At 38.9% G+C, this 27,801-nt stretch overlaps 1 protein-coding gene across 3 annotated transcripts in view; it reads right to left on the bottom strand.

Annotated features, from left to right (window-relative positions):
* Positions 1 to 896: 896 nt before the first annotated feature.
* LOC121388118 (centrosomal protein of 192 kDa-like) overlaps positions 897 to 27,801 on the bottom strand; it is a 119,930-nt gene continuing 93,025 nt past the window's right edge. For 2 of the 3 annotated variants that reach the window (XM_041519340.1, XM_041519342.1), the window contains 12 exons: positions 26,965 to 27,172; positions 25,152 to 25,255; positions 22,428 to 22,488; positions 20,498 to 20,563; positions 18,852 to 18,957; positions 16,063 to 16,249; positions 15,460 to 15,635; positions 10,442 to 10,564; positions 9,030 to 9,133; positions 7,268 to 7,391; positions 3,488 to 3,546; positions 897 to 2,718 (listed from right to left, as the gene is read on the bottom strand). In XM_041519340.1, coding sequence (XP_041375274.1) covers positions 2,592 to 2,718; positions 3,488 to 3,546; positions 7,268 to 7,391; positions 9,030 to 9,133; positions 10,442 to 10,564; positions 15,460 to 15,635; positions 16,063 to 16,249; positions 18,852 to 18,957; positions 20,498 to 20,563; positions 22,428 to 22,488; positions 25,152 to 25,255; positions 26,965 to 27,172 — 1,445 coding nt within the window. In that variant the 3' untranslated portion in view covers positions 897 to 2,591. Of the gene's footprint in view, positions 2,719 to 3,487; positions 3,547 to 7,267; positions 7,392 to 9,029; positions 9,134 to 10,441; positions 10,565 to 15,459; positions 15,636 to 15,691; positions 15,941 to 16,062; positions 16,250 to 18,851; positions 18,958 to 20,497; positions 20,564 to 22,427; positions 22,489 to 25,151; positions 25,256 to 26,964; positions 27,173 to 27,801 lie in introns of those variants that run through there. The other variant, XM_041519343.1, reaches the window with a different exon arrangement.

Raw genomic sequence — 27,801 nt, 5'->3', positions numbered from 1 at the left:
AGAATTGTTACAATGATAGTATATCAAGAAAGCACAGTTTCTTTGGTATGCAAAATACAACCACATTTATTTTCAAAGTTTACTAATTATTCAATTTATGACAATTTTAAAAGGCTTGATTTTATGTAGGAACTTTATTCCTTTTCTACAAAAAAAAAAAAAAAAAAAATGTGATTGTGATGGTGATGGTGTGTCAGATTTAATATTGACAGATCTATAATCAACATTAACTAATACAATGCAAATCATAAATTCTTATCAAGGATATTAAACAGCCTTAACATAAATGACACAGCCAAACGTAACCCTAAATGGTAAAACAGTTATCCTACAAAACTTATGGATCACTTCGATTGTTAGGGACCATATCCAATTTTTCCACCCTAGCAAAACTTCCTTTTATAAAATAGCTACACGGTGAACTGAATTTCACAGTCCTGTTCAGTCAAGCATAGAGCCAAGGAGTGTGCTTGGGGTGTGCATCTTCTCTTCCCACAGCTAGGCGGGTCATTTGTAGTTGAGGAATAGTTTATCAGCCAAAGACTAAATTATGTAGCCATTTTGCATAAACTTTAGCAATTGGCTAATTTGGCAATGGACAAGTGAGCCCTAGATATGTTATAAATATCAAATGTCCCCACACTGGATAAATGTGATGTGTATTTTTAATTAATTTTTTTTTCCCATGATTTGTGAATCGACTTAATTAATGAACTAATCTCCAAAACACTAGAAATCTATTTAGCACCATTTGGATTGTTTAAAAAAATAAACACTGGTAAATGCAAAAAAAAAAATTGATTTGTTTAACGATACCAGCTATTTGATGTCAAACATTTGGTAACTTTTTACATATAGTCTTAGAGAGGAAACCCGCTAATTTTTCCATTAGTAGCAAGGGATCTTTTATATGCACCATCCCATAGACAGAATAGCACATACCAGTCTTTGATATACCCGTCGTGTTGCATTGGCTGGAATGAGAAATAGCCCAATGCTTTACCACTGGACTACATCCCACTCCCTGGTAAATGCAGTTTGGGTTTAAAGTTATTATCTTTGGTCAATGTCTAATCTAGAATCTACTACTTTAAATTTGTTTCTGTTTTAATACATTAATTTAACCAACCCCCCTACCCCCCCCCCCCCCCTCCAAATCTTTTAAAAAAAAACCCAAAACCAAAACATCAAACAAAAACACATACTGCAAAATTGGTTCATAAATATATAGTTATTAAACACCATCTGAAAGCCCTTCGGTTTGCACAAGTATCACAAATGAATAAGCACAACACCAACATATATACAGGTCAAAAGTCAAACAGAATATCAGAAGCGATCTTTCATGATGAAAAATCCTCAATTTTATGGGAAGCCCTGTGTTATAATATCAACATCAATGACGATGAAACCACTCACAACCAGACCCTTCATAAACCGAAATTCCCTCAAAATGAGATGTTTTTCATTAGTGTATCCACGAGTACTGGAGTACATGGGCACGGACAGAGTCTAGCAAGACTCGAGTCCGCTCACAGGACTCTAGTACCCGTGTAAGAAAGAGCCCTCTCATTTAATTATATATTTTTTTATGTCATTTTGTCATATGCTTGTCGCTGGTTACATTTTAGGTGTATGAGACATGGGATTGGAAAAAAAGTCGAATGCATGGAATTCAATACAATGGCATGATTTGGCATCCATGTTCAGCGCTGGTATTAATATGCATAATGCTATTTTACTGTATTCCTTAGTTTCATTATCATCTAGTATAAATGCCGGGTACTCGGGTCCCGGTCGAGTCTGACCCTCGAGTCCAATATTTCGGAATCGTGGAGACCCTATTTTTCATAGTAGCTCAGTACAGTAAACAACTCTCCAAACCTTAACACTGGGCTTTTTATCTGGTCACCATGGATGTCTGGTTTAGAGGGGTTTCACTGTGTTAAGAAAGAGTTCAAACAAAACATAATGTTACATGCATATAAATTCTTGCAAAACAATCAGCAAGAAAGACAAAGGCACAATGATGTGAAACCAATACAAAATACTGATACTAATAATCATAATGTGTGTGATATTCTTAATTTATTAAGTGCTAAAAACGGAACAAAAGGTGCAAACACTGAACAAAAAAGATCATTACATTAAAAAGAGTTCTTATTTGAGTAGATTGCTGGTTGCCAGCTGCTATTATAGGGATACAGAACACACAGAAAGCCAGTCGTTCCATGTATTCATACAGATGCTGCAAAAACTGTACCAAAAATATCATTATACATTTGTTTTCTGTTCTTATTGCATTTGATTGCTGGTTGCCAGCTGCTATTAAAGGGATACCGAGCACACAAAGTCAGTCAGTTGTAGGATGAATTCATAAAGATGCTCTCTGCTATTGCATGAACTCTTGCATAAAACTGAACGTGCAATGAGACAAAACATTTTAAGCAGAAAGTTACAGCAAGCATTTCATTCAAAAAAAAAAAAAAAACTGGGCAGGAACAATTTTCCAGCAGCAGAGTCAAAGAAAAAAGGTATTTCTGATTGCAGAACACTCCTGTGGAAATAACGTGTGGTTTTCACTTTGAAATTTATATGCATTCTCCGTTCAGCTCCAAGTGCAAGTCACCCATGCGAGTCTGGAAGACCATCGTGCAGTGGTAGACGCCTTTCTCCTTGCCCCGGAATTCCACTGGGTACTTCATGAATTTATTGGAACTGAAAATAATAAAGTTCAACTGTGAGACCAAGTGGAGTAATATTCTCCAAGTTCTGTATTATTATACTTGTCGGTAAACCGTTATTATTAATTAATGGTAGAAAGGAATTCTATTGCATGCAGGAACATTTCATTTCAGTCCTTTTCGTGATCATGCAACATATTAGTGGGAATTTATTTGTTTATAAAATTACAATCAATGCCAATGGATCTAACTTGAGTAATTTAGTGATGTTTCATATAGAATGTGGATTTCTCAGCTCAAATTAAAAACCCCCATAAAAGTAGGTTAACGTGTCACAAAATAATACTAAATGTACGACAATAAAACCACCTAAGACCATATCTATGTTGACAAGTTGTTAAACACAGCATGGTTATCCCTTAAATACAAAATAAAGATTTAATGACTTTTTTTTAAGGAAGGCTCCTCAGACAATAACTCTACCATTGACATACCCCCCCCCCCCCCCCCCCCCCGCTGAAATGAAGTAAGATAACTGTATAGTGTAATACTAGGCTCAGACTGTCAACTGGCACAATGAAGTTCGTCAACTCGACAGTTGTGTTGTAATTTCCCCAACTCCCAACTTGCGACAGGTGCGCTCAGATAAACAACTAATGAGTCAAACGACGAGAATCGAGTTGTAAGAGCACTCAGACTAGCAACTGGACGGTCGTAGAACAGAAAGTTGGTCATCTTTGTGCTGGAAGTTTTTAGTCTGTGCCTAGCATAACTAAAAACACATTTTCAATATGAACACTCACTTGATAGAGAATGTTGTGTGTTTGATATAAAATGGAGGTCGAGGAGGAACAACTTTTACCTGCAAAAAACAAGAGAAGCATTCTGAGAGAACTACTAAAGCAATACACATCCCATTTTCAACCCAACAAATATTCTTTTCTCTCATCCATAGGTATATAGCACAGAGCTATCACATGAAAGAAAGATATGAAAGAAATTTCATGGGATATCACATGTTTAAAGTTTGATTTGTTTAATGACACCACTAAAGTATGTTGATTTATTAATCATCGACTATTGGATGTCAAACATTTGGTAATTTTGATATATAATCTTAGAGAGAAAACATACTACATTTGTATGCACAATCCCACAGACAGGATAGCACATACCACAGCCTTTGATATACCAGTTGTGGTGCACTGGCTGGTATGAGAAATACATGGTAATATACTGAACAAAAAAAGAAACTTCCGATTTGTACATATAGTATTTGTTGTGTTAAAGAATTCATTGTGTAATGAAATTATATAGGTAGTATTAGTCTTGAGCTGTATTATCAGGATTTATGAATTTTATCGATTATTTTTGCACTGTTAATCGTCGACAACGTGAAATTCAATTTGCACGTGCATGCATGGTTCAACATGTCCCGTGTAGTATTCGGTCAATTTATTTTACTTGTCTTACTGACATTGTTGTCAAGTGAACGAAAACGCTTAAAAATTTGTTAAAAAAATTAACGTTTTTTTTTTTACATTGTAGCATTTTTAGTATGCCAAGAATACCTAATAATTTACGCAAACGAGCGATTGGCATGCTTGATGCTGGCATGTCGACAGAAGACGTTGCAAGGCATGATGGGAGTTCTAGTCGAGCGATACGAAATCTTCGCGTAAGATTTCGAACGACAGGAAGCACCAACGACTTGCCACGTCGTGGACATCCGCGTGTTACAACGCGTCGTCAAGTCCGCTATATCATGAACACGCATTTGCGCAATCGATTCCAAACTGCCACTGCTACTGCTGCTAACACACCTGGGCTTCATAATAACCGAGTCAGTGGGCAAACTGTTCGTAATTGTCTGCGGGAGAACGGTTTACATGCACGACGTCCTTACGTCGGATGCGTTTTAACGCAACGTCATCGTCTAAATCGTCTTAATTGGGCTCTGGAATACCGTTCTTTTTTCGGATGCATCCAGATTTTCTTTACAACGTGGTGATGGCAGGGTGCGCGTCTACCGTAGGAGAAATGAACGCTATGCTGACTGTTGTGTTCTTGAACGAGATCGTTTCGGGGGTGGGGGTTGTGTCATGGTCTGGGCAGCCATTGCCCATGGTTATCGTTCACCACTAGACGTCATTGATGGCAATTTAAATGCTCAACGTTACCGCGATGACATTCTCGCTCATCACGTCATTCCTCTGTTCCATAACAACGCCAACATCTCGATTTTTCAGCATGATAATGCCACCTCACATGCAGTTAGAGACACTAAATTTTCTTAGGACAAATAACATTGATTTCATTGATGACTGGCCCGCTAAAAGTCCTGATCTCAACCCCATCGAGCATGTCTGGGATAGTCTGGACAGACGATTGAGGCGTCGTCCCAACCCATCCGCTAACGTCAACGAACTTCATCAAGCGCTCATTCAGGAATGGAACAATATTCCACAGGCAGAAATCAACACTTTAGTCAATTCTATGCGTCTGCGATGCACTGCAGTGGTCAATTCAAGAGGTGGTCATAGCCGTTATTAAGTGGGTTTTTTTTTTTTTAAAACCCCTACCACACTTGGTCAAAATTTCTCCCAGTTTCTGTTATCCTATGGCCATGATTTTTGCATCAAACGATGCATCATGGAACACTCTTTAAATGCATATATAACAATTATTCCCCCGGTTTGTTTTCATCAAGTTATGTTCAAGCTAAGTTAGCGGAAGTTTCTTATTTTGTTCAGTATATATAACATCATGTTAATGCTAGCAGGGATCATGCAAGTGAAAATGGACAAAACTTGATGTTTTCTCTTTTATAGATACATCATAACCTGTCCTCAAACTAGTTTATACCCTCCTAGCCTCCCCGCTTCCAGTTCTCTGTGCTCAGGAAAAAGAAGGAAGTTACAGTCACGTGACCAGGACAGGAAGGGGTGCATTATAGAAAAATCTTAACCCATCCCATTGGCTGTTGGGATGTTCGGCCCAGACTACTATCCTTACAGAAATACATTTATGCACTAGTTGGAGGACAGGTGATGCTGAAAATAAATGAGACTGTGGAATGCATTTAATTGCCTCTGGGTAATCTAGTACAATACTCTGCATAAATGAAAAGAGAAGACGAACTTGTGAGATAATGAACACCAAACGGTTAAATTAGTACTTTTCAGTTGCATTTTATTATTTCTGAAGAAGGCGACATGAGGAAAGGTGATTTTTAGAAAACTCTTGAGCACACATTCATTAATTCTTTCTTTCTTTTAAATTATTTCCGTGCTTTTATCCACTTAAGGTTCAAGCACGCTGTCCTGGCCACACACCTCAGCTATCTGGGCTGTCTGTCCAGGACAGTGAGTTAGTGAGAGAGAAGAGGGTGTAGTGGTCTTACACCTACCCTATGAATCATTAAAACTCACTCTGGGTGGGAGCTGGTACCAGGTTGCGAACCCTGTACCAATGACTTAACTATGACACCATTGAGGCCGGTATCCATCAAGTAGCTGAACAAACAGTAAAATTTAAACACATTTTTTTTTACAAACTGTAAAAGTTGCACCTGTATTCATCAGCCACTTTGCTTAAGCGATTGCTTTTGACTACTCCTGTGTGTGGCTGCTTAAGACAGGTTTGACTTTATTGGGTTAATATAACTTCTGTTTACATATTTAAAAAAAAAAAATTAAATAAAAAATTCAAGTCTCCCTCCTGTTAAAAACTTCACTCTCTCAAAAGTTTGAAAGAGAAGCGACTTTGCTCTTAAGATTTTGACCTTGTGTGAGGTCTGGCTAGATTGTGATGTGAGGTCAGATGACAGTCTCAGATTGATATTTTGTTTTTATTAAAACCTTCTTTATAAAACCTATCTTGTTAATTTGTAGTGTTAAATTACAACACATGAAGCAAACACGGTAAATATGACCGTGTAGTTTATTTATGACAAAATGGTCAAATAAAAAAGTAACTTTTTCAGCCATCTTTGTCAGTTGGTGTAAAATAATAGTTATTTACGAAAATAATCCATCATACACAGTATTCTAGCTAGCAATAAATAGAAGGGCGCTGTGCCCTGTCCCCATTTTGTGCCGACCTGCCACGTTTATTGCCGCCCTTCCCTAAATCAATGTCATGCAAAAATCTTGCTTTTCACACAGTGTACAGGGTTGTTACAGACAGGATATGACATACCAAGGCTTTTGATATACATGGTGTGTCCTGTAAAGGAAGGAAATGTTTTATTTAATGACGCACTCAACACATTTTATTTACGATTATATGGCATCAGACATATGGTTAAGGACCACACAGATATATAGAGGAAACCCGCTGTTGCCACTTCATGGGCTACTCTTTTTGATTAGCAGCAAGGGATTTTTTATATTCACCATCCCACAGAAAGTATAGTACATACCACAGCCTTTGATATACCAGCTGTGGTGCACTGGCTGGAACGAGAAATAGCCCAATGGATCCACCGACGGGGATTGATCCTAGACCGACGGCGCATCAAGCGAACACTTTACCACTGGGCTACGTCCTGCCCCCGTCTTGTAAAGAAACTTGCTTCTCACCTCTTGCTGTTCGAGCACGTCATTCCCAATCTGAACCTTCCTGCTGACAGACATTCCCACGACGGACGGAGGAAACGTCAAAGACGATGACATCAAGTACACTGATCGGGCGGACTTCTTCTCCCTAGAGGTAAATCAGGTCAGCATTAATCTCGCAAATATAGACCGAGCTTGTGGACAATATAATTGTTTTATATAAAAGGTAAATAAGTCTCTAAAACACAGAGTAAGCTACAAAGCCTGTTTATGTCTTACACGTGTGTAACTACATACATTTATATAATATATTGACATTCAAGTAGTCAGTGGGTTTAGACCTGTGTTTAGTAGCATCCGGTACCACCGGAAGTGATGGAAAAATGCCACGTGTGCTTGCTGAAGACCAAGTAAAGGGGCGTCATGTTTTAACACACCTTTGAGTTGTCTTCTAATTTATATTTACTTAAAATGTAACAATTTACATTGCTTAAAGACCTGCGTTTAAGAAAAACAGGCTTCATAATTTCAGCCCCGTATATTTTACCAAGTCGTCTGGTTAGCTAACCCTTGATATGAAGACCTGCATGCAAGAACCCAGTACCCTACATTGTGGCCATTTAGAGAAAATAGAGATTTTGTGATGGGTTATCACATGTGATGTGTATCATTTCAATCCACTTTGCTCGGTACTTTCTCTCAACCTACAGCCGACTTTCCATTAACGTGACTTTATCAATACAATGCATTTACATAGTACCTTTTCCATACACATGATTTTGCAACCAGGCATTCAGCGCGTTGAAAAAACAAGTTGATCAATGAGCAATATGAAAAAGCTCATTTCTGCATGCGTAAACACGCACAGAATTGCATTAATGGAAAACAGGCCTAAACTACGATAATTTACTCTCCTACCTTTAATTACCATTAGATTTTGTCCAGACATAAATTGTGAAAATAGAGAATAACTAGTTAATTTCATATCTCTCAAGATAATTGTTTTTCTTTTCATTTGACTTGGAAAAGAAAAACCAGTTGCACAACTGTTCTGCTGCTTCAGAAATAGAAAAGGATTCACAAATTCTGTAAACTGGCTACAAGACTTGTCAAATTAAACAATTTAAAAACAATTAGCAAATTTATTATTTAATTTTATTAAAACAATTTCATGCAACAATTGGTATTTTTTACGTTTAACAAGACAATGTGGAGAAATTTTCTCTTCACCCAAACTAAATTTAAAGTTTGTTTTGTTTAATCATCAACTAGTGAATGTCAAACATTTGGTAATTTGACATAGTTAGAGAGAAAACCCACTACATTTTTCCATTAGTAGCAAGGGATTCTTTTATATGCACCATTCCACAGACATGATAGCACATACCATGGCCTTTAATATACCAGTCATGGTGGACTGGCTGGAGTGAGAAATAAAGTGGAAAAGAATTCACAAATACTGTAAACAGAGCTAGCTATGAGACTTGTCAAATTAACCAATTTAAAAACAATTGGCAAATTTTATTTTAATTTATTAATTGATATTTTTTGAGAAAATAACTAATAACAGAACATGATAAACCTATATACAAAATTTCATTTCCATATCTCAAGGCATTGTGAAGAAAACATCCGGAAAACTGTATGTGGAAGGGAGGGACAGACAGACATGGAGATGAAACCTACAGTCCCCTATGGATGGACTGGTAGGGAACTAATAACTATTTTTAGACATTGGAAAATTTGCTCTTCACCCAGGACGAGCCCTGTACACCACACTACTCACAACACTCTGCTTTCTGACGCAGCCTTCGTTTTATTTTCTGACACGGGAATTTCGACCATCACTCCTCGCGGTTGGGGAGTCTGTTGTTCATCTCCAGTCTGGGCCTAGATGAGAAATAAACACTGACAAGTAACTCTTTAATTGGTCGAGTAACCAACACAATCTACGGCAAGGGGTGTGATATGCATTCACAAATATACCTGATATAAACACCGGCCTCAGTGGTTAGGCCATCGGATTACAGGCTGGTAGGTACAGGGTTCGCAGCCTGGTACCGGCTGCAACCCAGAGTGAGTTCTTAAGGGCTCAATGGGTAGGTGTAAGGCCACTACACCCTCTTCTCTCACTAACCACTAACCAACTAACAACTAACTCACTGTCCTAGACAGACAGCCCAGATAGCTGAGGTGTGTGCCCATGACACCGTGTTTGAACCTTAATTGGATATAAGCACGAAAATAAGTTGAACTGAAATGAAGTCACTCTTTAACTGATGGAGTAACCGACAATTAACAGCCAGGGGTGTGATACCCATTCACAAATATATCACCTGAAATGATCTTTAACAGACTCAAAACACTAGACCATGCTTCAATAAAGGCCATTTTTTGCTATTTCAGATCAAATGCAGTCTATGCTTGTAAAATTTATCTCACATCAAGAAAATATTAAAATACTAAAACAAATTTAAAATAAAATAATTAAATCCCCCAAAACACATACCTGTGTAAAACATGGAATTTATTTTACAATTACAGTAACACCTTTCACATCCTGGTAGCTGAGAATGGAAAATTTACGTAACCCGTTTATGGGTGCCACAAAACCAAATCCCGGTAATTAATTTTTGTGTGTGTGTAACCTGTGACATCCTAAATTTAATGTGATAATGAGAAATGGGTTATTCAAAAGCAAACTCACAAGAAGATTTTGCTTTCCAGTTTATTTTAGACTGAAGTAATGAGTGGGAAGTGACAGGTGGATGAGTGGGAAGTAATGAGCAGTAAATAAGACAAGTAAGAAGTGGCGAAGTAAATTGACTAGAGGGAATTAACGAGCAGAAAGTGGACAGTGGCGAGCAAAAATAATGAGTGGGCAGTGACAAGTGGGAAGTAATGAGTGGAGAGTGAGGAATTGGGGGGGGGGGGGGAGGAGAGCGACAACTGGAAAGAGATAAGTGGAAATTGACAAGCGAAAAATGAGACGAGACGAAAATAATGAGTGGAAGTGACAAGTGGGGAGTGACAACTGGAAAATGATGAGCTGCAAGTAATGAATGGAGAGTGACAAGTCAGGAGTAACGAGTGGGAGGTGACGAGCTGTAAGTAATGAATGGAGAGTGACAAGTGGGGAGTTAATGAGTGGGAGGTGACAAGCTGAAAATGATGTGTGTAAAGTGACTGGCTGGCTACCTCTCCAACAAGGTGCACTCTGGTGGTGGCGGACGTCTTCCCCGTGGCACTCTTCACCTTGCACACGATGTCCCAGTACTGCGTGTACAAACCCTTCGACTGTGGACGGAAACACACGCAAATCTGAAAGGAAAATATAACACCTGTACCTCAGACACCCATTTCAATCAAACACCATACATTAATGTGACCTATTTTTTTATGAAAGAATGCTCACTATTTCACAGTTAACAATAACATAGATCACCATACATTAATGTGAACTATTTTTTGTGAAAGAATGCTCACTATTTCACAGTTAACAATAAACTGTCGCAACTTTGCAATCTCACAGTACAATACAAAAAGACTTGCAAATATGATGCGATTTGGCTTAAGAGAGCTGTGTGAATTAGGACTCAGGGGCCTATTTCACTAAACATCGTAAATTTACGTTTACGTGTAAAACTTACACCTGTCGTACGTCTACCTCTACGTGTACGTTTACTCCGTTTCACGAAGCCGGTCGTAGAAATACTACTAACTTACTTTGCACGTAAATCTACGTCTGTTTTCTTTTGCAGCTCATTTAGCAGAAATTTGACATCTAAAGCCGATTATTAATAAATCAATGTGCTCTAGTACTGTCGTTAAACAGAACAAACTTATAACTTTTAAAAGAAAGAACGAATAAACTTGATAAAGTTTGGAAACCACCGTTTTCGGTATACCAACACAACGGTTGTACTGTACCAAATAAATTCCTATAGGCGACAATGTTAACCTATGTAGTTAAAAACACTATTTTATGGGTCAATTCCCTATATTTGCTTTGGGAGTGTGTTTGTGTGTGTCGATGGGGGCGGGCGGGTGGGGGGGCACTGATGGATCGGGTACAAACTCTATATCAGATTTTGGGTTACAATGGTAAAAATTATTGTGATAAAAAATAGTCTTACAAGTGGGGGGGGGGGGGGGGCGCGGCGGGGCGTACCCCCAGGCCCCCTCGGTTCCTACTGGCCTGATTTAGACAAGTCGATATGCACTTTAAAAAAAAAAAAATTATGGTGATTTCAATTCGTGTTTTTCAACAAAGTAGTTGATATACTGCAAAAAGGGTCTGCATTAAAAAAGAAAGAAAAACAAAAAGGCATGTCCACCCCATGGATCCGCAACTAAAATTTTCACAGGTCATAAACGAGTTTATTATTTGTGAAGGCAAAATGCAAGATGACGTTTGGGTGCAGTGGTGTAGCGTGGGTTGCCAGCGCCCGGGGCAAGGCAAGTATTGCGCCCCCTAAACAGTTGACCGTTAGCACTCCCCGAATCCCTTCCACCAATCCAGAATTTTGCGCCCAGGGCAACCGCCCCAGTGGCCCCGCCCACACTACGCCACTGTTCGGGAGTATTTTAGGTGGGTTTATTATTTTGTTTTCACCCCAATCAAAATAATAGTCAGTTGACCAGGCAGTCATTTGTGCATGGATATATCTTATTTCTAAATTGTAGAGAAAATATGATGTTGAATTTTAAAAAGATGAAAGTAAAACATGGTATAGTTCGTCAAATATAAGTTTTAAAATAATACATTTGATAGCAGGGGCAGATCTAGACATTTGTAAAGGGGAGAGGGGTGTCACAGAATTGTAATAGGAGCAGCAAGTTGAGTTTGTGCAAGGCAAATGAGCCGAGGTCCGAAATATTCGTAATGAAGACAAGAAGAGACGCGTTTTCAGGACAGTTTATCACACCCCCATGTCCAGACCACGGTACGGCCCTGCATTTAATGGGAGCTGGTACAGGCAATAGGTACTGGGGGAAAATATCGTCTGGTTTTTTTTTTGCTGCATACATTTGCATATATATAAAAAATATGCAGACTCGTTTTAACAGAACGCTGTCAGCCTATTTGAAAAAAAAGAAGAAAAAATTGAGTGGATTAAAAAAAAAAAAATGTTTAACGACACCACTAAAACACATTGATTTATTATTCATCGGCTATTCGATGTCAAACATTTGGTAATTCTGACAAATAGTTGTTAGAGGAAACCCGCTACATTTGTTTCCTAATGCAGCAAGGGATCTTTTATATCCGCTTTCCCACAGACAGGAAAACAGATACCACGGCCTTTTACCAGCTGTGATGCACTGAAAAAAAATATCAGTTGAATGGATCCACTGAGGTGGTTCGATCCTGTGACACTGGTACCTCAAGCGAACAATCAACCGACTGAGTTAAATCTCGCCCTAAGTGGATCAAATGACACAGGTAACAAAACTGACTATCACTGGATTAATAAAGGGAGTTAATTTGTTAAACACTTTACAAAAACCAAAAGTGTGACCATTTTATGAATTATCGAAGTGGCTGTAGCAGTTTACGTGTGAGACTAGTTGTGGTCGAGGGCACTCTTAGATTTACGTCTAACTTTACTCGTAACTTACATTTACACTTCTTTGTGAAATGCTCTTCAGTCGTAGATTTACGTTTACGTGCAAAACGTAGCTTACGATGTTTAGTGAAATTGGCCCCTGGTTTGTGTTCAGTAAAGTAAAGTTTGTTTTATTTAACGACGCCACTAGAGCACATTGATTTTTTATCTTATCATCGGCTATTGGACGTCAAACATATGGTCATTTTGACACTGTTTTGAAGAGGAAACCCGCTGTCGCCACATAGGCTACTCTTTTTTCGACAGGCAGCAAGGGATCTTTTATTTGCTCTTCCCACAGGCAGGATAGCACAAACCATGGCCTTTGTTGAACCAGTTATGGATCACTGGTCGGTGCAAGTGGTTTACACCTACCCATTGAGCCTTGCGGAGCACTCACTCAGGGTTTGGAGTCAGTATCTGGATTAAAAATCCCATGCCTCGACTGGGATCCGAACCCAGTACCTACCAGCCTGTAGACCGATGGCCTAACCACGACGCCACCGAGGCCGGTCAGGTTTGTGTTCAGAGACCGACAGATGGAAAACATACATCAGAGCCTCACATTAAACCAAACACCCACACCAGAAACTGGTCAAATACACGTAAGTTCGTGAAGGTTATGCTTATTAGTGATCAGACTAAGCCCAAAGCTAAACGCTGATGGGAAATGGCAGGTGTGTTGCATGGATAGCCATAATAGACAAGCACGTGTCGTGGTTGGAGAGACAAGGACTGGGATGTGGAGGTGGACAGTGAAAAAGTTGAAAGATAGGAGCTGCCAAATCGGTAAAAAAAAAAAAAAAAATCAGATGGAAATCAAAGGAGAGAAAGAAAAGGAAGGAAGGAAGGAAATGTTTTATTTAATGACGCACTCAACACATTTTATTTATGGTTATGTAGCGTCGGGCATATGGTTAAGGACCACACAGATATTGAGAGGGAACCCGCTGTCACCACTTCATGGGCTACTCTCTTCAATTAGCAGCAAGGGATCTTTTATATGCACCATCCCATAGACAGGATTGCACATACCACAGTCTTTGATTAACCAGTCATGGTGCACTGGCTGGAGTGAGAAATACCCCAACGGGTATCAATGGGGATCGATCCTAAACCAACCGTACATCAAGTGAGCGCTTTATCACTGGGCTACGACACGCCCCTTGAGAAAGAAAAAGGGGCAGTGGGATATAAATTTGTTCCTCAAAGCTCTAAAAACAACACTACCTATACAAATATAGAAATAACCTGCAGTTAAAAGACTGGAGACCGGCACGAGTCTGGGAACAAAACATTTTCGAAAGCACAGGCTCTGGTCATTGCTTCTGGGTGCTGTATGTATACTGTAATACAGACACTTACAAACTGAAGCAAACAAAAACTCCAAAGAGGTGTGAACAAAGTTGAAGTTTGTTTTGTTTAACGACACCACTCTGGCACATGGATTTGTAAATCATCAGCTATTGCATGTCAAACATTTGGTAATTGTAACAGTTTTAGAGAGAAAACCCGCTACGTTTTCCATTAGAAGCAAGGACTCTTTTATATGCACCATCATTACAAAGGATAGCACATACCACTGCTTGGAACGGTTAAAAGCCCAATGGGTCTACCGACTGGGATCGATCCTAGACTGACCACGCATCAGGCAAGTGCTTTACTACTGGATTATGTTCCACCCCTACGCAATTCTACATAACATAAAACAAAGTAAGTAAATATCCTCCTTACGCTCTTCCTCTTTTTCCCTTCTCTGTCTATCCATCTGTCCCCCCCCCCCCCCCCCTCTGTCTCTCTCTCCAACAACATAGTTATGTTAATCTTCTGACTACTGCAGACGAGATATCTCACCCGATGTCACACAAGTCAACATACTATACACTGTATATTCCCGAATTCATATTTCCTGCTGTTTTGCACACGGCATTCACCGGAAATAATAACTTTACACAGGGAATAGATTTTTTCACAGTATGGCAACTTTAAATTTCCAGGTATTTCTCTCTTGCATACACACACACACACACACACACACACACACACACACACACACACACACACAGCAATTATCAAGATTAGTCTCAGTTAGTGTTGTTCTATTGTTATTTCCAGTCAGTGCCGTGTGCAAAACAGTGGACAATATGAGAGAGTGAATGTACTGTATGCGGTACACAGTGTGTCGGCTTGCGTGACGTTGCAGGCAGGCGAGTAGTCAGAAGTTAAAATGTGCTGAGATGTCATTAAACTCGCACTACTCTCCTTTCAACATGATGAAAGTTAAGTTTGTTTTGTTTAATGACACCACTGGAGCACATTGATTAATTAATCATCAGCTATTGGATGTCAAACATTTGGTAATTCTGACACGAATCCCGCTACATTTTTCTTAATGCAGCAAAGGATCTTTTATATGCACTTTCCCACAGACAGGAAAGCACAAATAACAACCTTTGATCTGTTATGGTGCACTGGTTGGAATGGAAAAAAAAACCCAATCAATCGAATGGATCCACTGAGGTGGTTCGATCCTGCGAATCATGTACCTCAAGCGAGCATTCAACCCACTGAGCTAAATCCCGCCCCTTCAACATGAATTTTTTTTACCTTGGCAGTTTCGTTTGGCTTCAGCTGTCCCGACTTGTCTGCGAACTGGAAGACGGCGTAGTTGAGACGGAACACCTCCTTGTGACCTCCGACACCCTTCACGTACGGAGGGGCGAACGAGGACAGCATCCAGAAGATGGAACAGCCAGAATTGTTGGTGAACTGGAGAACGTCCTCTGAAAACAAAACAAAATGGTTCCAGTTAGATCCCAAGTTAATGACAGCATCCAGAAGATGGAACAGCCAGCGATATTGGTAAACTGGAGAACATCCTCTGAAAACAAAACAAAATCATTCCAGTCATAGATCAATAGTTAATTGTTTTTTTGGGGTTTTTTTGGGGTTTTTTTTAAAAATAGTTTATTGCCACAGAAATGTTTTGGTAGTGTCAGGGTTGGAGCCCTGAATTCAAGATCTCTAGTTAATGAGAGCATCCAGACGATGGACCAGCCAGCAATGTTGGTGAACTGGAGAACGTCCTCTGAAAACAAAACAAAATTGTTCCAGTTACAGATTCTTAGTTAATGATATAAATTAAACTTTTCTTTTTGGCCAATTCCAAACTGAACTACTTGAAATCATTGGAACTTAAAAAAAACGTACCACTCTGTTTGTCAACTTTTGTTTTGGGGAAGCGTACTTCGAGGTTTGTAATCTTAATGGCGTCATTGTGAGCGGAGGGCACCAGAATGGACGAAGTGGTGCTCAGCTGTGCGCCGAGGTCGTCAAGGGAACGGCTGGTGGACGACTGGTCAGCAGCCACGTCCAGTGCAATCTGCACATTCAGCAACTGAAACAAACGTAAATAAAAACAACTGTAACTCTCACCAACTTACTAACAGAAGCCGCTGCCAAACTGAATTTTTTTTTTTAATTTAACAACACCACTGAGTACATTGATTTATGATGATCAGCTACTTGGTATCAAACATTTTGACAGTCTTAAAGAGGATTGATTGATTGAATGTTTGTTTAACAACACCCCAGCACAAAAATACATATCGGCTATTGGGTGTCACAAATGGTAAGTATATGAACATATTTATATAGACTCATGTAAAACCACAGTGTAAGGAGCTGTGGGGGGAAAGTATAATACAATATATAAAATCAAGTTAAGTATATCTTAAATTTTTGTATAGAAGTCAAAGTGTTTTAAAAACTTTACAATTAACATTGGATGGAATTTAAACGATTCCAAAACATTTCTGTTGCCAAATATATCATTTCTTGTCGGCTTGAGATGATCACACTCCACCAAAATGTGCCGCACAGTCAGTGTACACTGACAGTGTTCACACTGAGGAGGAGGGTCCTTCTTTAAAATAAATGAATGCGTCAAATATGTATGGCCGATGCGGGCACGGCATAAGACTACTTCATCCTTCCTGCATCGCCTGTAGGATGACTGCCACTCTCCTAGGACTGCCTTGACAGAATGAAGCTTATTCGCAACCGCATCGTCCCAATCATCTTGCCAAGTCGAAAAGATATATTGGTTAATATGAAATTTAAAATCACTGTAGGGGACACCAACATGGACACGGGGCAAGTTCAAAGCAGACTTGGCAGCAACATCTGCCTTTTCGTTACCCCTAATGCCAACATGGAACCCGCGACATTTTTTTCATTAGTAGCAAGGGATTTTTTTATATATGCACCATCCCATAAGACAGGATAACACATACCACAGTTTTTGATATACCAATCATGGTGCACTGGCTGAGACGAGAAACTGCCCAATAGGCCACCGATGGAGATTGATCTCAGACCGACCGCATATCAATCAAGTGCCTTACCTCTGGGCTATATCCTACCTCCTCTACTGACAGAAGCTGTTGCTAAATGCAGTGTCTTCCTTGGCCACTACCAACAGGATTTACTGACTGATAGTCAGTCCTCGAAATTCGCGGCGGCAATCGGCAATGCTGTCGCAATAGCTATCGCAAAAGTGATTTGCGACAGCATTTCATTGCTGTCGCAAATCTGAGAGTGGTGAAAAGTCTGTAGGCATTTTTCTCTGAAATTGTCCAATTACAGATCCCAGAAAAAAATCTTTTATAATCTAGTGTGGCCCAAGTTCTCCTCAATTAATATAAATCGGTTTATTCCAGTACAGAAGCGCACTGAAATAAAGCTGAGATGTTATGTTGTAGCATATTATTACTGCAGTACATCATATATATATGAATAATTTTGACAGCAGTAATCTTTTCTTTAAAATTGCCACCGTAGTGCTGTTGCAAAATTTATTTAACAGCATTTAACTGCCGTAGCAAACTTGTCCGAATTTCAAGGGCTGCATAGTAGCCCCTTTAGGTCAATCCAAATTTATATAAATTTCACACTTGATCTGTAACAGGACATGATAAAACTATACACAAAATGTCAGCTTAATATATCAAGGCACTGTGAAAAAACCCACCTGGAAAACTGTAAGTGGGACAAATTAATGGACATTGGAGATGAAACCTAGTCTCCTCCGGCTTGACCAGTAGGGGACTAAAAAACATGCATTAAGATGCACATTCATAAATGCTACTATAAACTAAGTTTCAATGGTCTAGGACATACAGTTTGTGAAAAAAAAGAGGAAGTTACAGTGTTCGAGATTAACGGTATCCCGATATCCCGGGGATACCAGAATTTAATTTTGGATACCAGACTTCAAGAACCCAGTATCCCACTGGGATACCATATAATACTAAATTCTCAGGTGGGATACCAGATTTTGAAATGTTAGTATCCAACTGGGATACTGGCCACAAATTTTAATCTCGAACACTGAGTTAATACAAGAAATTAACTGAGTAAAAAGCAAAAGTTGATGCCATCACCTCCAGAAATGTCTATACCTTTTTCTTACACACACGTTGCAGAGAACATCATTTGTTATTTTTGACAATATATAGTGTTAACACACATACGTGTAATAACATTTTAAAGACATATGACTGGCTGCTCCTAGATGATGTCCAGGTCACCAATGCCAGATCATCCAATGAAAAAAAAAAAAAAGCAGTCAAATCGATCAGTCTATGTCGTACAAGTTAACCTGAAACTGACTTGTTTGTAATAAACAAGTTCACTATAAGTGCAAGGGCCGTACATTGGTTTTAGTTGAAAAAAGTGTTTAAATTTATTTTAAAACTGTTTTCTGAAGATATGTAAAAAAAATAGAATAACATTTCCAACTTGCTTTCGCATGTTAAGATACGTTTTTAACCAACTAATTGTAAGATAAAGGGTATCTAATGGCCGCTCATGTATTATTCTCTGTATCTCATCTTTCAACTTTGTCAAGGCAAGATAGAAACTGGATGTAAAGTAATAATACAAAATTGACTACGAATATAACAAAATCTGAAAGAACAGAAAACTAAATCACCCACTTTTGACATGCTGTTGCTATCGACCTTTATAGTTCCTTTCCATGGCATGTGGTTGAGATATCTGTGAGCGTTTGTGACTGGAATAACTGACACCGATATACTACTCCTGAAAACAAACAGTACAATCGCATGTCAGAACAACACACTACTGTCAAATCTTGATTGTTTGAGACTGGAATAACTGACAGATATACTACTCCTGAAAACAAACAGTACAATCGTATTTCAGAACAACACACTGCTGTTGTGATTTAATTTTATGACTTTCTTAGAAACTATCTGTCCAATTGTGTATGCCGTCCTATATCAGTTGTTTACACTAACTGGAGCATACTGTCTTTTGAATCTGTCTATATCAAAATGCAGGGGAGAATTTTTAAAAATATTACGCAAAAACAAAAAAAAGTTCATGTGATTTTTGCTCATGTGAAATGTATTTATGCAACCGGTGCTTTAGAAAAATCTGTCTAGAACAGTATACACATTTGGAATACATGAATGAAGTTCTGTCGATCATTAAGTTTGCGACTTCTAATTTTAAAGTTAAATTTTTGTTTTGTTTAACGACAACACTAGAACACATTGAGTAATGAAAGGAACATTCCTGAGCTTGCTGTATTGTAAGATGTTTCCGACTAATAAAATATTTCAACGATTAAACTTACATATTAAATATATTTTCTTGTTTAGAATATCAGTGTCTGTATATTCAATGTGTTTCTGGTCATCTTAATATTTGTAAGACCAATATTTTAGGAAATAAAATGAAATTTAACCTAGTACAAATTTTAGAACGATCAGAAACACGTTTAATATGCAGACACTAATATTTTATGCAGAAAGCGATACATGTCTCAACAACTACAGTCAAATTGCACACGCCCAGTACAGTAATCAATAGTTAATGGTACAACCTCCCTCTAAATAATGGTAGAATCTCCATCTAGTTCATGGTAAAATCTCCCTCTAGTTAATGGTAGAATCTCCATCTAGTTCATGGTAAAATCTCCCTCTAGTTAATGGTAGAACCTCCTTGTTAATGGTAAAATCTTCCTCTAGTTAATGGTACAACATCCCTCTAATTAATGATAGAACCTCCCTCTAGTTCATGGTAAAATCTCCCTCTAGTTAATGGTAGAATCTCCATCTAGTTCATGGTAAAATCTCCATCTAGTTCATGATAAAATCTCCCTCTAGTTAGTGGTAGAATCTCCATCTAGTTCATGGTAAAATTTCCCTCTAGTTAATGGTAGAATCTCCATCTAGTTCATGGTAAAATCTCCATCTAGTTAGTGGTAGAATCTCCATCTAGTTCATGATAAAATCTCCCTCTAGTTAATGGTAGAATCTCCATCTAGTTCATGGTAAAATCTCCATCTAGTTCATGATAAAATCTCCCTCTAGTTAGTGGTAGAATCTCCATTAGTTCATGGTAAAATTTCCCTCTAGTTAATGATAGAACCTCCCTCTAGTTCATGGTAAAATCTCCCTCTAGTTCATGGTAAAATCTCCATCTAGTTCATGATAAAATCTCCCTCTAGTTAGTGGTAGAATCTCCATCTAGTTCATGGTAAAATTTCCCTCTAGTTAATGTTAGAACCTCCCTCTGGTTAATATTCTTCTCTCGTGTCCATTGTTCCACTTACTTTGGACCAACTATTCCATGAGTGGGGTCAACAATCAGCATATGATCCGGCCACACAAGGTCGTAACTACAAGAAAATGATAGGCTTGTTTATTAACATATCAACACTTCTATAAGGTCAAAGTGTCCAACATATTATTTTAAGGGGAAGAGAGAGAGAGAGAGAGAGAGAGAGAGAGAGAGAGAGAGAGAGAGAGAGAGAGAGAGAGAGAGAGAGAGAGAGAGAGAGAGAGAGAGAGAGAGAGAGAGAGAGAGGAGGGAGGGAGGGAGGGAGGGAGGGAGGAAGAGGGAGGCAGGGAGAGTGCTGTTATAGGCTACTCCTATCAATAAATGAGCACAAGGTGTTTTATATGCACTTTCCCACACACAGGATAGCACCTACCACAACCTTTGATATACCAGTCTTAGGACAAGAAGAATTTTTTTAATTAGTCCACGGAGGGTGATCGACCCTGCGACCCATCGTCTCTCACACGGGCAATCTACTAATGAGATACATCCGAGCCCTTCATACCTACCAACAAAATTGGACTTTTTTCATGATGTCCATTATATAAACATTTCAATATACTGAAAATCTCTTGTGATTTCGATACATCAACATTTAATAAATATAATTTTAAAAATCCATACATAAACAAAGTCCGAAAGTTAAAGCTGCAATGTCTGGTTTCAATCGTATACAGTCAAGTTCTAAGTTCAAATACAAGCATAACTGCACTTTTAATTCACTCGCAAGTTGTCGTCATTAATGCATATCATCAAATGCTTACTAGCCAGTTAGAACAATTCTCGCCATTTTGTAATACCGAGCGCATTCTAGCAGCCACTTCCTAGCAGCCAATTTCAGCAGACACGCATGGCGACGTTCTAAACACCGGACCATTATGCCTTTTATGTGTGTTGTGGTGTGGGCTATACGATATATTACCGTAGTACAGACGGATTTTTAAAGTGATACTTCAGATATAAAAGTGCTTAATAAAACAGTTAAGTTGTATTTATACGGATATTAGTAACAATAAGACTGAAAATGAGTCTTGGTTGTTATTTTGTTTTTGTGCTGTTATTATATAAAGATACTCTTTAAAACTCTAAAATTCTTAAGTTGTAGTGAATAATTAAAAATTAGCATAACAGTATGTATAAAAGTGTGTGAAATACAGGTAACAATCGAAAGGCGTACAAGTCCGGTGTTTAGATCGTCGCCATGAGGGTCTGCTGAAATTGGCTGCTAGCGTAATTGGCTGCTAGGAATTGGCTGCTAGAATCCGCTCGGTTTTTGTAATGCAACAATAGCCGAACCATACTATTTTTAGCCCAGAGGGAGCCCGGGCAAAAGTGTCCCATTTTCATAATAGTGGGTTTGTTTTTAACTTGGAAAAGCCAGTGTAGTGAAACCAATTCGGAGTGCTGCGTCTTATATGCACCAAACGTAATGGGATTTTCTGTTCTAAATGCTTAAATAATAAAAATATTCCAGACATAGCCGCTTTAACAAGGAAGTAACTATGCACTCCACACATTTTATTTAGTTAGTTGGTTTAAGACATTCGGTAAAAGACCCCACAGATAATGAGAGGAAACCTGCTGTGATATATTTTCACATTCACCTTCCCACACAGGATAGTGCATACCATGTCCTTTGTTACACCTGAGCCAAGTTCAGCCAGACAGAGCAGAAAAAGCGTCTGCTAGACTGGTTTATTCACTTCACAGTAAACCAAATGGCCACATTGCGAACCATTCAAATAGTCTGCAAACATTAGGGAAACATTTGCTGGCTGAACCTGGGGCAGTTGTGGATCACTGGCTGGAATGAGAAATAACCCAATGGGCCAACTGATGGGAATTGATCTTAAATCTTAGATCAATCTCGTGCACCATGTGAGCACTTTACTGAAAGTAAATAGAAAGTTAACCACACTTACCGCATGCTCTGGCTGGCATAGTTCAAAATCTGGAATTTCTTTGAGCGTGTGATCTCCGAATCTGCAAAATGAGTGGCAAGATTAGTTTCTCCTCCCACTGGGAAGGAAGGAAAGGAAGGAAATGTTTTATTTAACGACGCACTCAACACATTTTATTTACGGTTATATGGCGTCAGACATATGGTTAAGGACCACACAGATTTGGAGAGGAAACCCGCGGTCGCCACTGCATGGGCTACTCTTCCGATCAGCAGCAAGGGATCTTTTATTTGCACTTCCCACAGGCAGGATAGCACAAACCATGGCCTTTGTTGAACCAGTTATGGATCACTGGCCGGTGCAAGTGGTTTACACCTACCCATTGAGCCTTGCGGAGCACTCACTCAGGGTTTGGAGTCGGTATCTGGATTAAAAATCCCATGCCACGACTGGGATCCGAACCCAGTACCTACCAGCCTGTAGATCGATGGCCTGCCACGACGCCGGTCCCACTGGGAAGGAAGGAAAGGAAGGAAATGTTTTATTTAATGACGCACTCAACACATTTTATTTACGGTTATATGGCGTCAGACATATGGTTAAGGACCACACAGATACTGAGAGTGGAAACCCGCTGTCGACACTTCATAGGCTACTCTTTTCGATTAGCAGTAAGGGATCTTTTATATGCAGCATCCCATAGACAGGATAGCACATACCACGGCCTTTGATGTACCAGTCGTGGTGCAATGGCTGGAGCGAGAAATAGCCCAATAGGCCCACTGATGGGGATTGATCCCAAACTCACCGCGCATCAAGCGAGTGCTTTAACACTGGGCTACGTCTCACCCCCTTCCCACTGGGAAGGCTGTCACAGGAAATGAATGTTTCAAAGCAAGCCCACACTGATTCAAACTACAGGTGTTAGGTGCGATGTGTTACAATTCGGACTCTTGGGTCTATACAGTGAGAGAAGAAACTTGCTGCCACCACACTGATTCTTTCGCCAATTAGCAGCAGGGCAGGTAAGTAAATAGTGGGAAGAAAGGGGAAGAGGGGCCTATTTTTGTGCTTATATCCAATTAAGATTCCAGCACACCTCAGCTATCTGGGCTGCCTGTCCAGAACAGTGGGTTAGTTGGGTTAGTGAGAGAGAAGAGGGTGTAGTAGTCCTATACCTACCCATTGAGCCCTTAAGAACTCGCTCTGGGTTGCAGCTGGTTGGGCTGCGAACCCTGTACCTACCAATCTAATTAAAATAGCTCCACTATTACATGTGGATCTAACAGCAGCCAGTTATAGCTCATGTCCACCAATCAAAACCGTACTTGCAGAATAATGCCAGTGATTTAAAAATAATTTGAAAACATTCCGAATTATCCTGAGGGTATACGACATGTTTCGTGTGAATTACGAATGCCTTAAAACATGTTTTATTTTCTAAAATAAATATTTTGTAATGTAAAACTGAAGACTGATAACCCATCCGGTACGTATTGGTATGGTTCGCTGTACTGCGATCACTAAAATAAACTCGCCCGATATTTTTAGAATTTGTATGCTCCCAAATAACGTTATAAAAGGAGTGTGATTGGTCAATATTTAAATTATTATTTACAGACGAAATGTTACCTGGATATTGGAGACTACGCAGTGTTAGCAATCTGATTAAAATTAGTTCTACTGGTCTAAATAAGGCATTCTTAATTCACATGAAACATATCGTATACCCTCAGGATAATTTGGAATATTTTCAAATTATTTTCAAATCACTGGCATGATTCTGCAAGTAAGGTTTTGATTGGTGGACATTCATTTCATTTCAACTTATTTTCGTGCTTATATCTAATTAAGGTTCAAGCACACTGTCCTGGGCACACACCTCAGCTATCTGGGCTGTCTGTCCAGGACAGTAGGTTAGTTGTTAGTTGGTTAGTAGTTAGTGAGAGAAGAGGATGTAGTGGCCTTACACCTACTCATTCAGCCCTTAAGAACTTGCTCTGGGTTGGAGCTGGTACCGGGCTGCGAACCTGTACCTACCAGCCTGTATTCCGATGGCTTAACCACTACGCCACCGAGGCCGGTGATTGGTGGACATGAGCTCCAATTGGCTGCTGTTAGATCCACATGTAATAGTGGAGCTAATTTTAATTAGATTGTGTACCTATCAACCTGTAGTCCGATGGCGCCTGTAGTCCAATGGTTTAACCACTGCGCCACCGAGGCCGGTTGTCAGTGATAACTGAAGTTTATAGGTGGGTCAAATCATACTTACCCAGAATATAAAAAAATTTTTTTTTTTTAAATTTGCCCGAGTGGAAGGGGGTGGGGAAGGGAAGAGGTAGTGGAGGTAGGATTTTTTGAGGGTGCTGCCCATTCAAACCCTAACTCTACATGCACACATAAATCAAAACAATGGAGGGGTTAAGCTACTAGATTCAAAGATAATGGGAAGATTCTTTGACTATTATACTTCCTCACAAAAAAATGTCAACTAATTATGTTTGGTAGACCTCTGAACATTTCACCTCAAAACAATCTTTACTGTCATAGTAATATTTAAATTCATTATAATAACTTAAAAGGAATTCTGAATATTCACAACTCTTCAGCAGTTGTTAATAATATTACTGCTTTAAAAACACATTGCTGTACTGATAACAGACAAAAAAAAACCACCCTGTTGTTTACGTACATAAGTACAAGGTTTTTAATTCTTATCGTGACAAGGTTTTTAATTCTTACTTGATGGACACACAGTGAGAACTATTTGCTCTGGTTGAATTTCCCAGTTAGGGACATAGTTCTCCAATGGCTGGTTTACTAGGGCAGTCTGCTGTAACAAATTCCTTCAAAGACAAAAAAAAAAAAATAATAAAAGAGACACTGTTAAATTCATTAAAAGAAAAAAAGAGAGAAGATTTTCACTGTTTTAACAGCAAATTCCCCTTAAAGTATAAAATATTTATTGTGCTACGAGAAAATTCCCTTAACCTCCTGGATACTGCAGGTGAGATATCTTGCCCGACATCACGCAAGTCAACATACTGTACACTCTATACAGTGCATTCCCCAATTCAGATTTCCTGGCGTTTTGCATACGGCACTCACCAGAAATAATAATAGAACAGGAAATAGATTAAATGAGAGCATGGCAGCTTCATTTTTTAACATTTTCAATGGAAAAATACATGTACCCAAGGATCTTGAGTTGGAAAGTTTGGCAAGTATTTTCACTTGACAACAATGGCATTATTAATTGTAGTTAGTTTGCAAAAAAACATTCTGGTAAGAAAAACAGTTAAGGCCAAAAATGCCCATAAACAAACAGAACTTTAAAAAAAAGGCCTAATTTTAATTAACATTAACTGAAAAACCCACAAAAAAAATACTTACCAATTCAAACTTTATTTTATGTATTGATAAAATATTTAAGTGAAAATATGTAGGTAAGTCATAAATTTGTACCCCCTCAATGGGGTTAATTCAATAGTCAGAAGGTTAAGGAAAACAAGGATACAATATTTAGTTTTAATAGCAAATTTCACAGTATTTATAATTTTCCACCTCATTTAATATGGACATTTTGAGATTAAAAAGTTGACATTGCTGTTTTAAAGGCTGTCAAAACAACATAAAAAATTATTAATTACTAACAGTTATGTGGGAAGCAAAAATACATTAAAAAATAACGTGAGACAAAGGGACCAAAGAAAGAAAGAAAGAAAGAAATGTTTTATTTAACAACGCACTCAACACATTTTATTTCCGGTTATATGGCGTCAGACATATGGTAAAGGACCACACAGATTTGGAGAGGAAACCCGCTGTCGCCACTACATGGGCTACTCTTTCCGATTAGCAGCATGGGATCTTTTATTTGCACTTCCCATAGGCAGGATAGCACAAACCATGGCCTTTGTTGAACCAGTTATGGATCACTGGTTGGTGCAAGTGGTTTACACCCATTGAGCCTTGCAGAGAACTCACTCAGGGTTTGGAGTCGGTATCTGGATTAAAAATCCCATGCCTCGACTGGGATCCAAACCCAGTACCTACCAGCCTGTAGACTGATGGCCTAACCACGACGCCACTGAGGCCGGTACAAAGGGACCAATTCAAAACCCATTGTAGGAGTGATACAACTCTGGGACTCAGCAGACTGTTTCGTCCGAGAATTCAAGAAGCACAAGACAAACACATGGCAAATGATAATAGAAGGTAAAAGAGATGGTAAATGTTACAAATATCAGCCAACATGCTGTACCTTTTGATACATTTCTGTCAAGCTTGTGAAAACCCGCTACATTTTTTCCTTAGTATCAAGATCTTTTACATGCATCATCCCACAGACAAAATAACATGTATCACAGCCTTTGATATATGTCGTGGTGCACTGGCTAGAATGAGAAATAGACCAACGGGCCCACCGACAGGGATCGATCCCAGACCGATCGCATATCAAGCGAGTGCTTTACCACTGGGCTACATCCTGCCCCTGTATACTCAGCTATGTATAATAAAATAAAAAATAGTGGTAAGACATCTAAAGACAAACCGATCAACTCCGACGTCCAGCGACGAAGCAGTGTCAGAAAAACCTCTAGCTGCCAGCCGACTCTGCTCGTGCAGCAGTCCAGGTGATATCGTCATCATGGAGACGCCTGTGTCAACGGGGGGCTCCGCTACAAGCATGAGGAGGTGCTGACGCATGGAGACGTAGAAGGCGTCGATGTCATCTTTCGCAACCATACGACTCCTGGGCTCTGTAATATCAGCAGTATTAATCTTAGTACTTTCTCATCTCGTCCCAGACCTTAGCTTCAGTATATAAACCCGTAACACACATCGATAACAGAATGAAATGAGAGAGTGTGATGCTGAAACCAGGATAGGTCTACTAAACATGGACACAATCCGTCTCCATAACCTGTTTCTTCTCAGAGGTATGTTAATTTTTCTAATTGTAAAAAATATATTTCATGATATTACAAACAACAGAATGACCTCAAACACTTTTGATGCACAGAAATGGATATAACATAAACAGTGAAATGCAAGTAATGTATAATTTCAATTATCAAAAACGGCTCTAATAATAAAATATGTTTAAAAACTAGGGTCTGTCACTTTAGGTATATGGGACAGAGCTATCTCATGAAAGACAGCTACAAAAGATATTTTTTTATCTTTCATGAGCCATCTCGTGATTGCTCTTAAAAAGGGGAGCTAACTCCAGTGTTATATTTATAAACTCATCCTTCAGTTTTAGATTGATATTTCTGCGATAAAAACTTGTAGTATAAAAACTATCTTGTTAATTTGTAGTGATAAATTTTACTTAAAAGAATGCTAAAACAAGGCTTTTGGACTGGTGTGCATATTCAATGATTCA

Source organism: Gigantopelta aegis, chromosome 14 (assembly GCF_016097555.1).
Source record: "Gigantopelta aegis isolate Gae_Host chromosome 14, Gae_host_genome, whole genome shotgun sequence".
In the NCBI taxonomy this organism is placed as follows: domain Eukaryota; kingdom Metazoa; phylum Mollusca; class Gastropoda; order Neomphalida; family Peltospiridae; genus Gigantopelta; species Gigantopelta aegis.
This window is presented reverse-complemented; position numbering and strand designations above follow the sequence as displayed.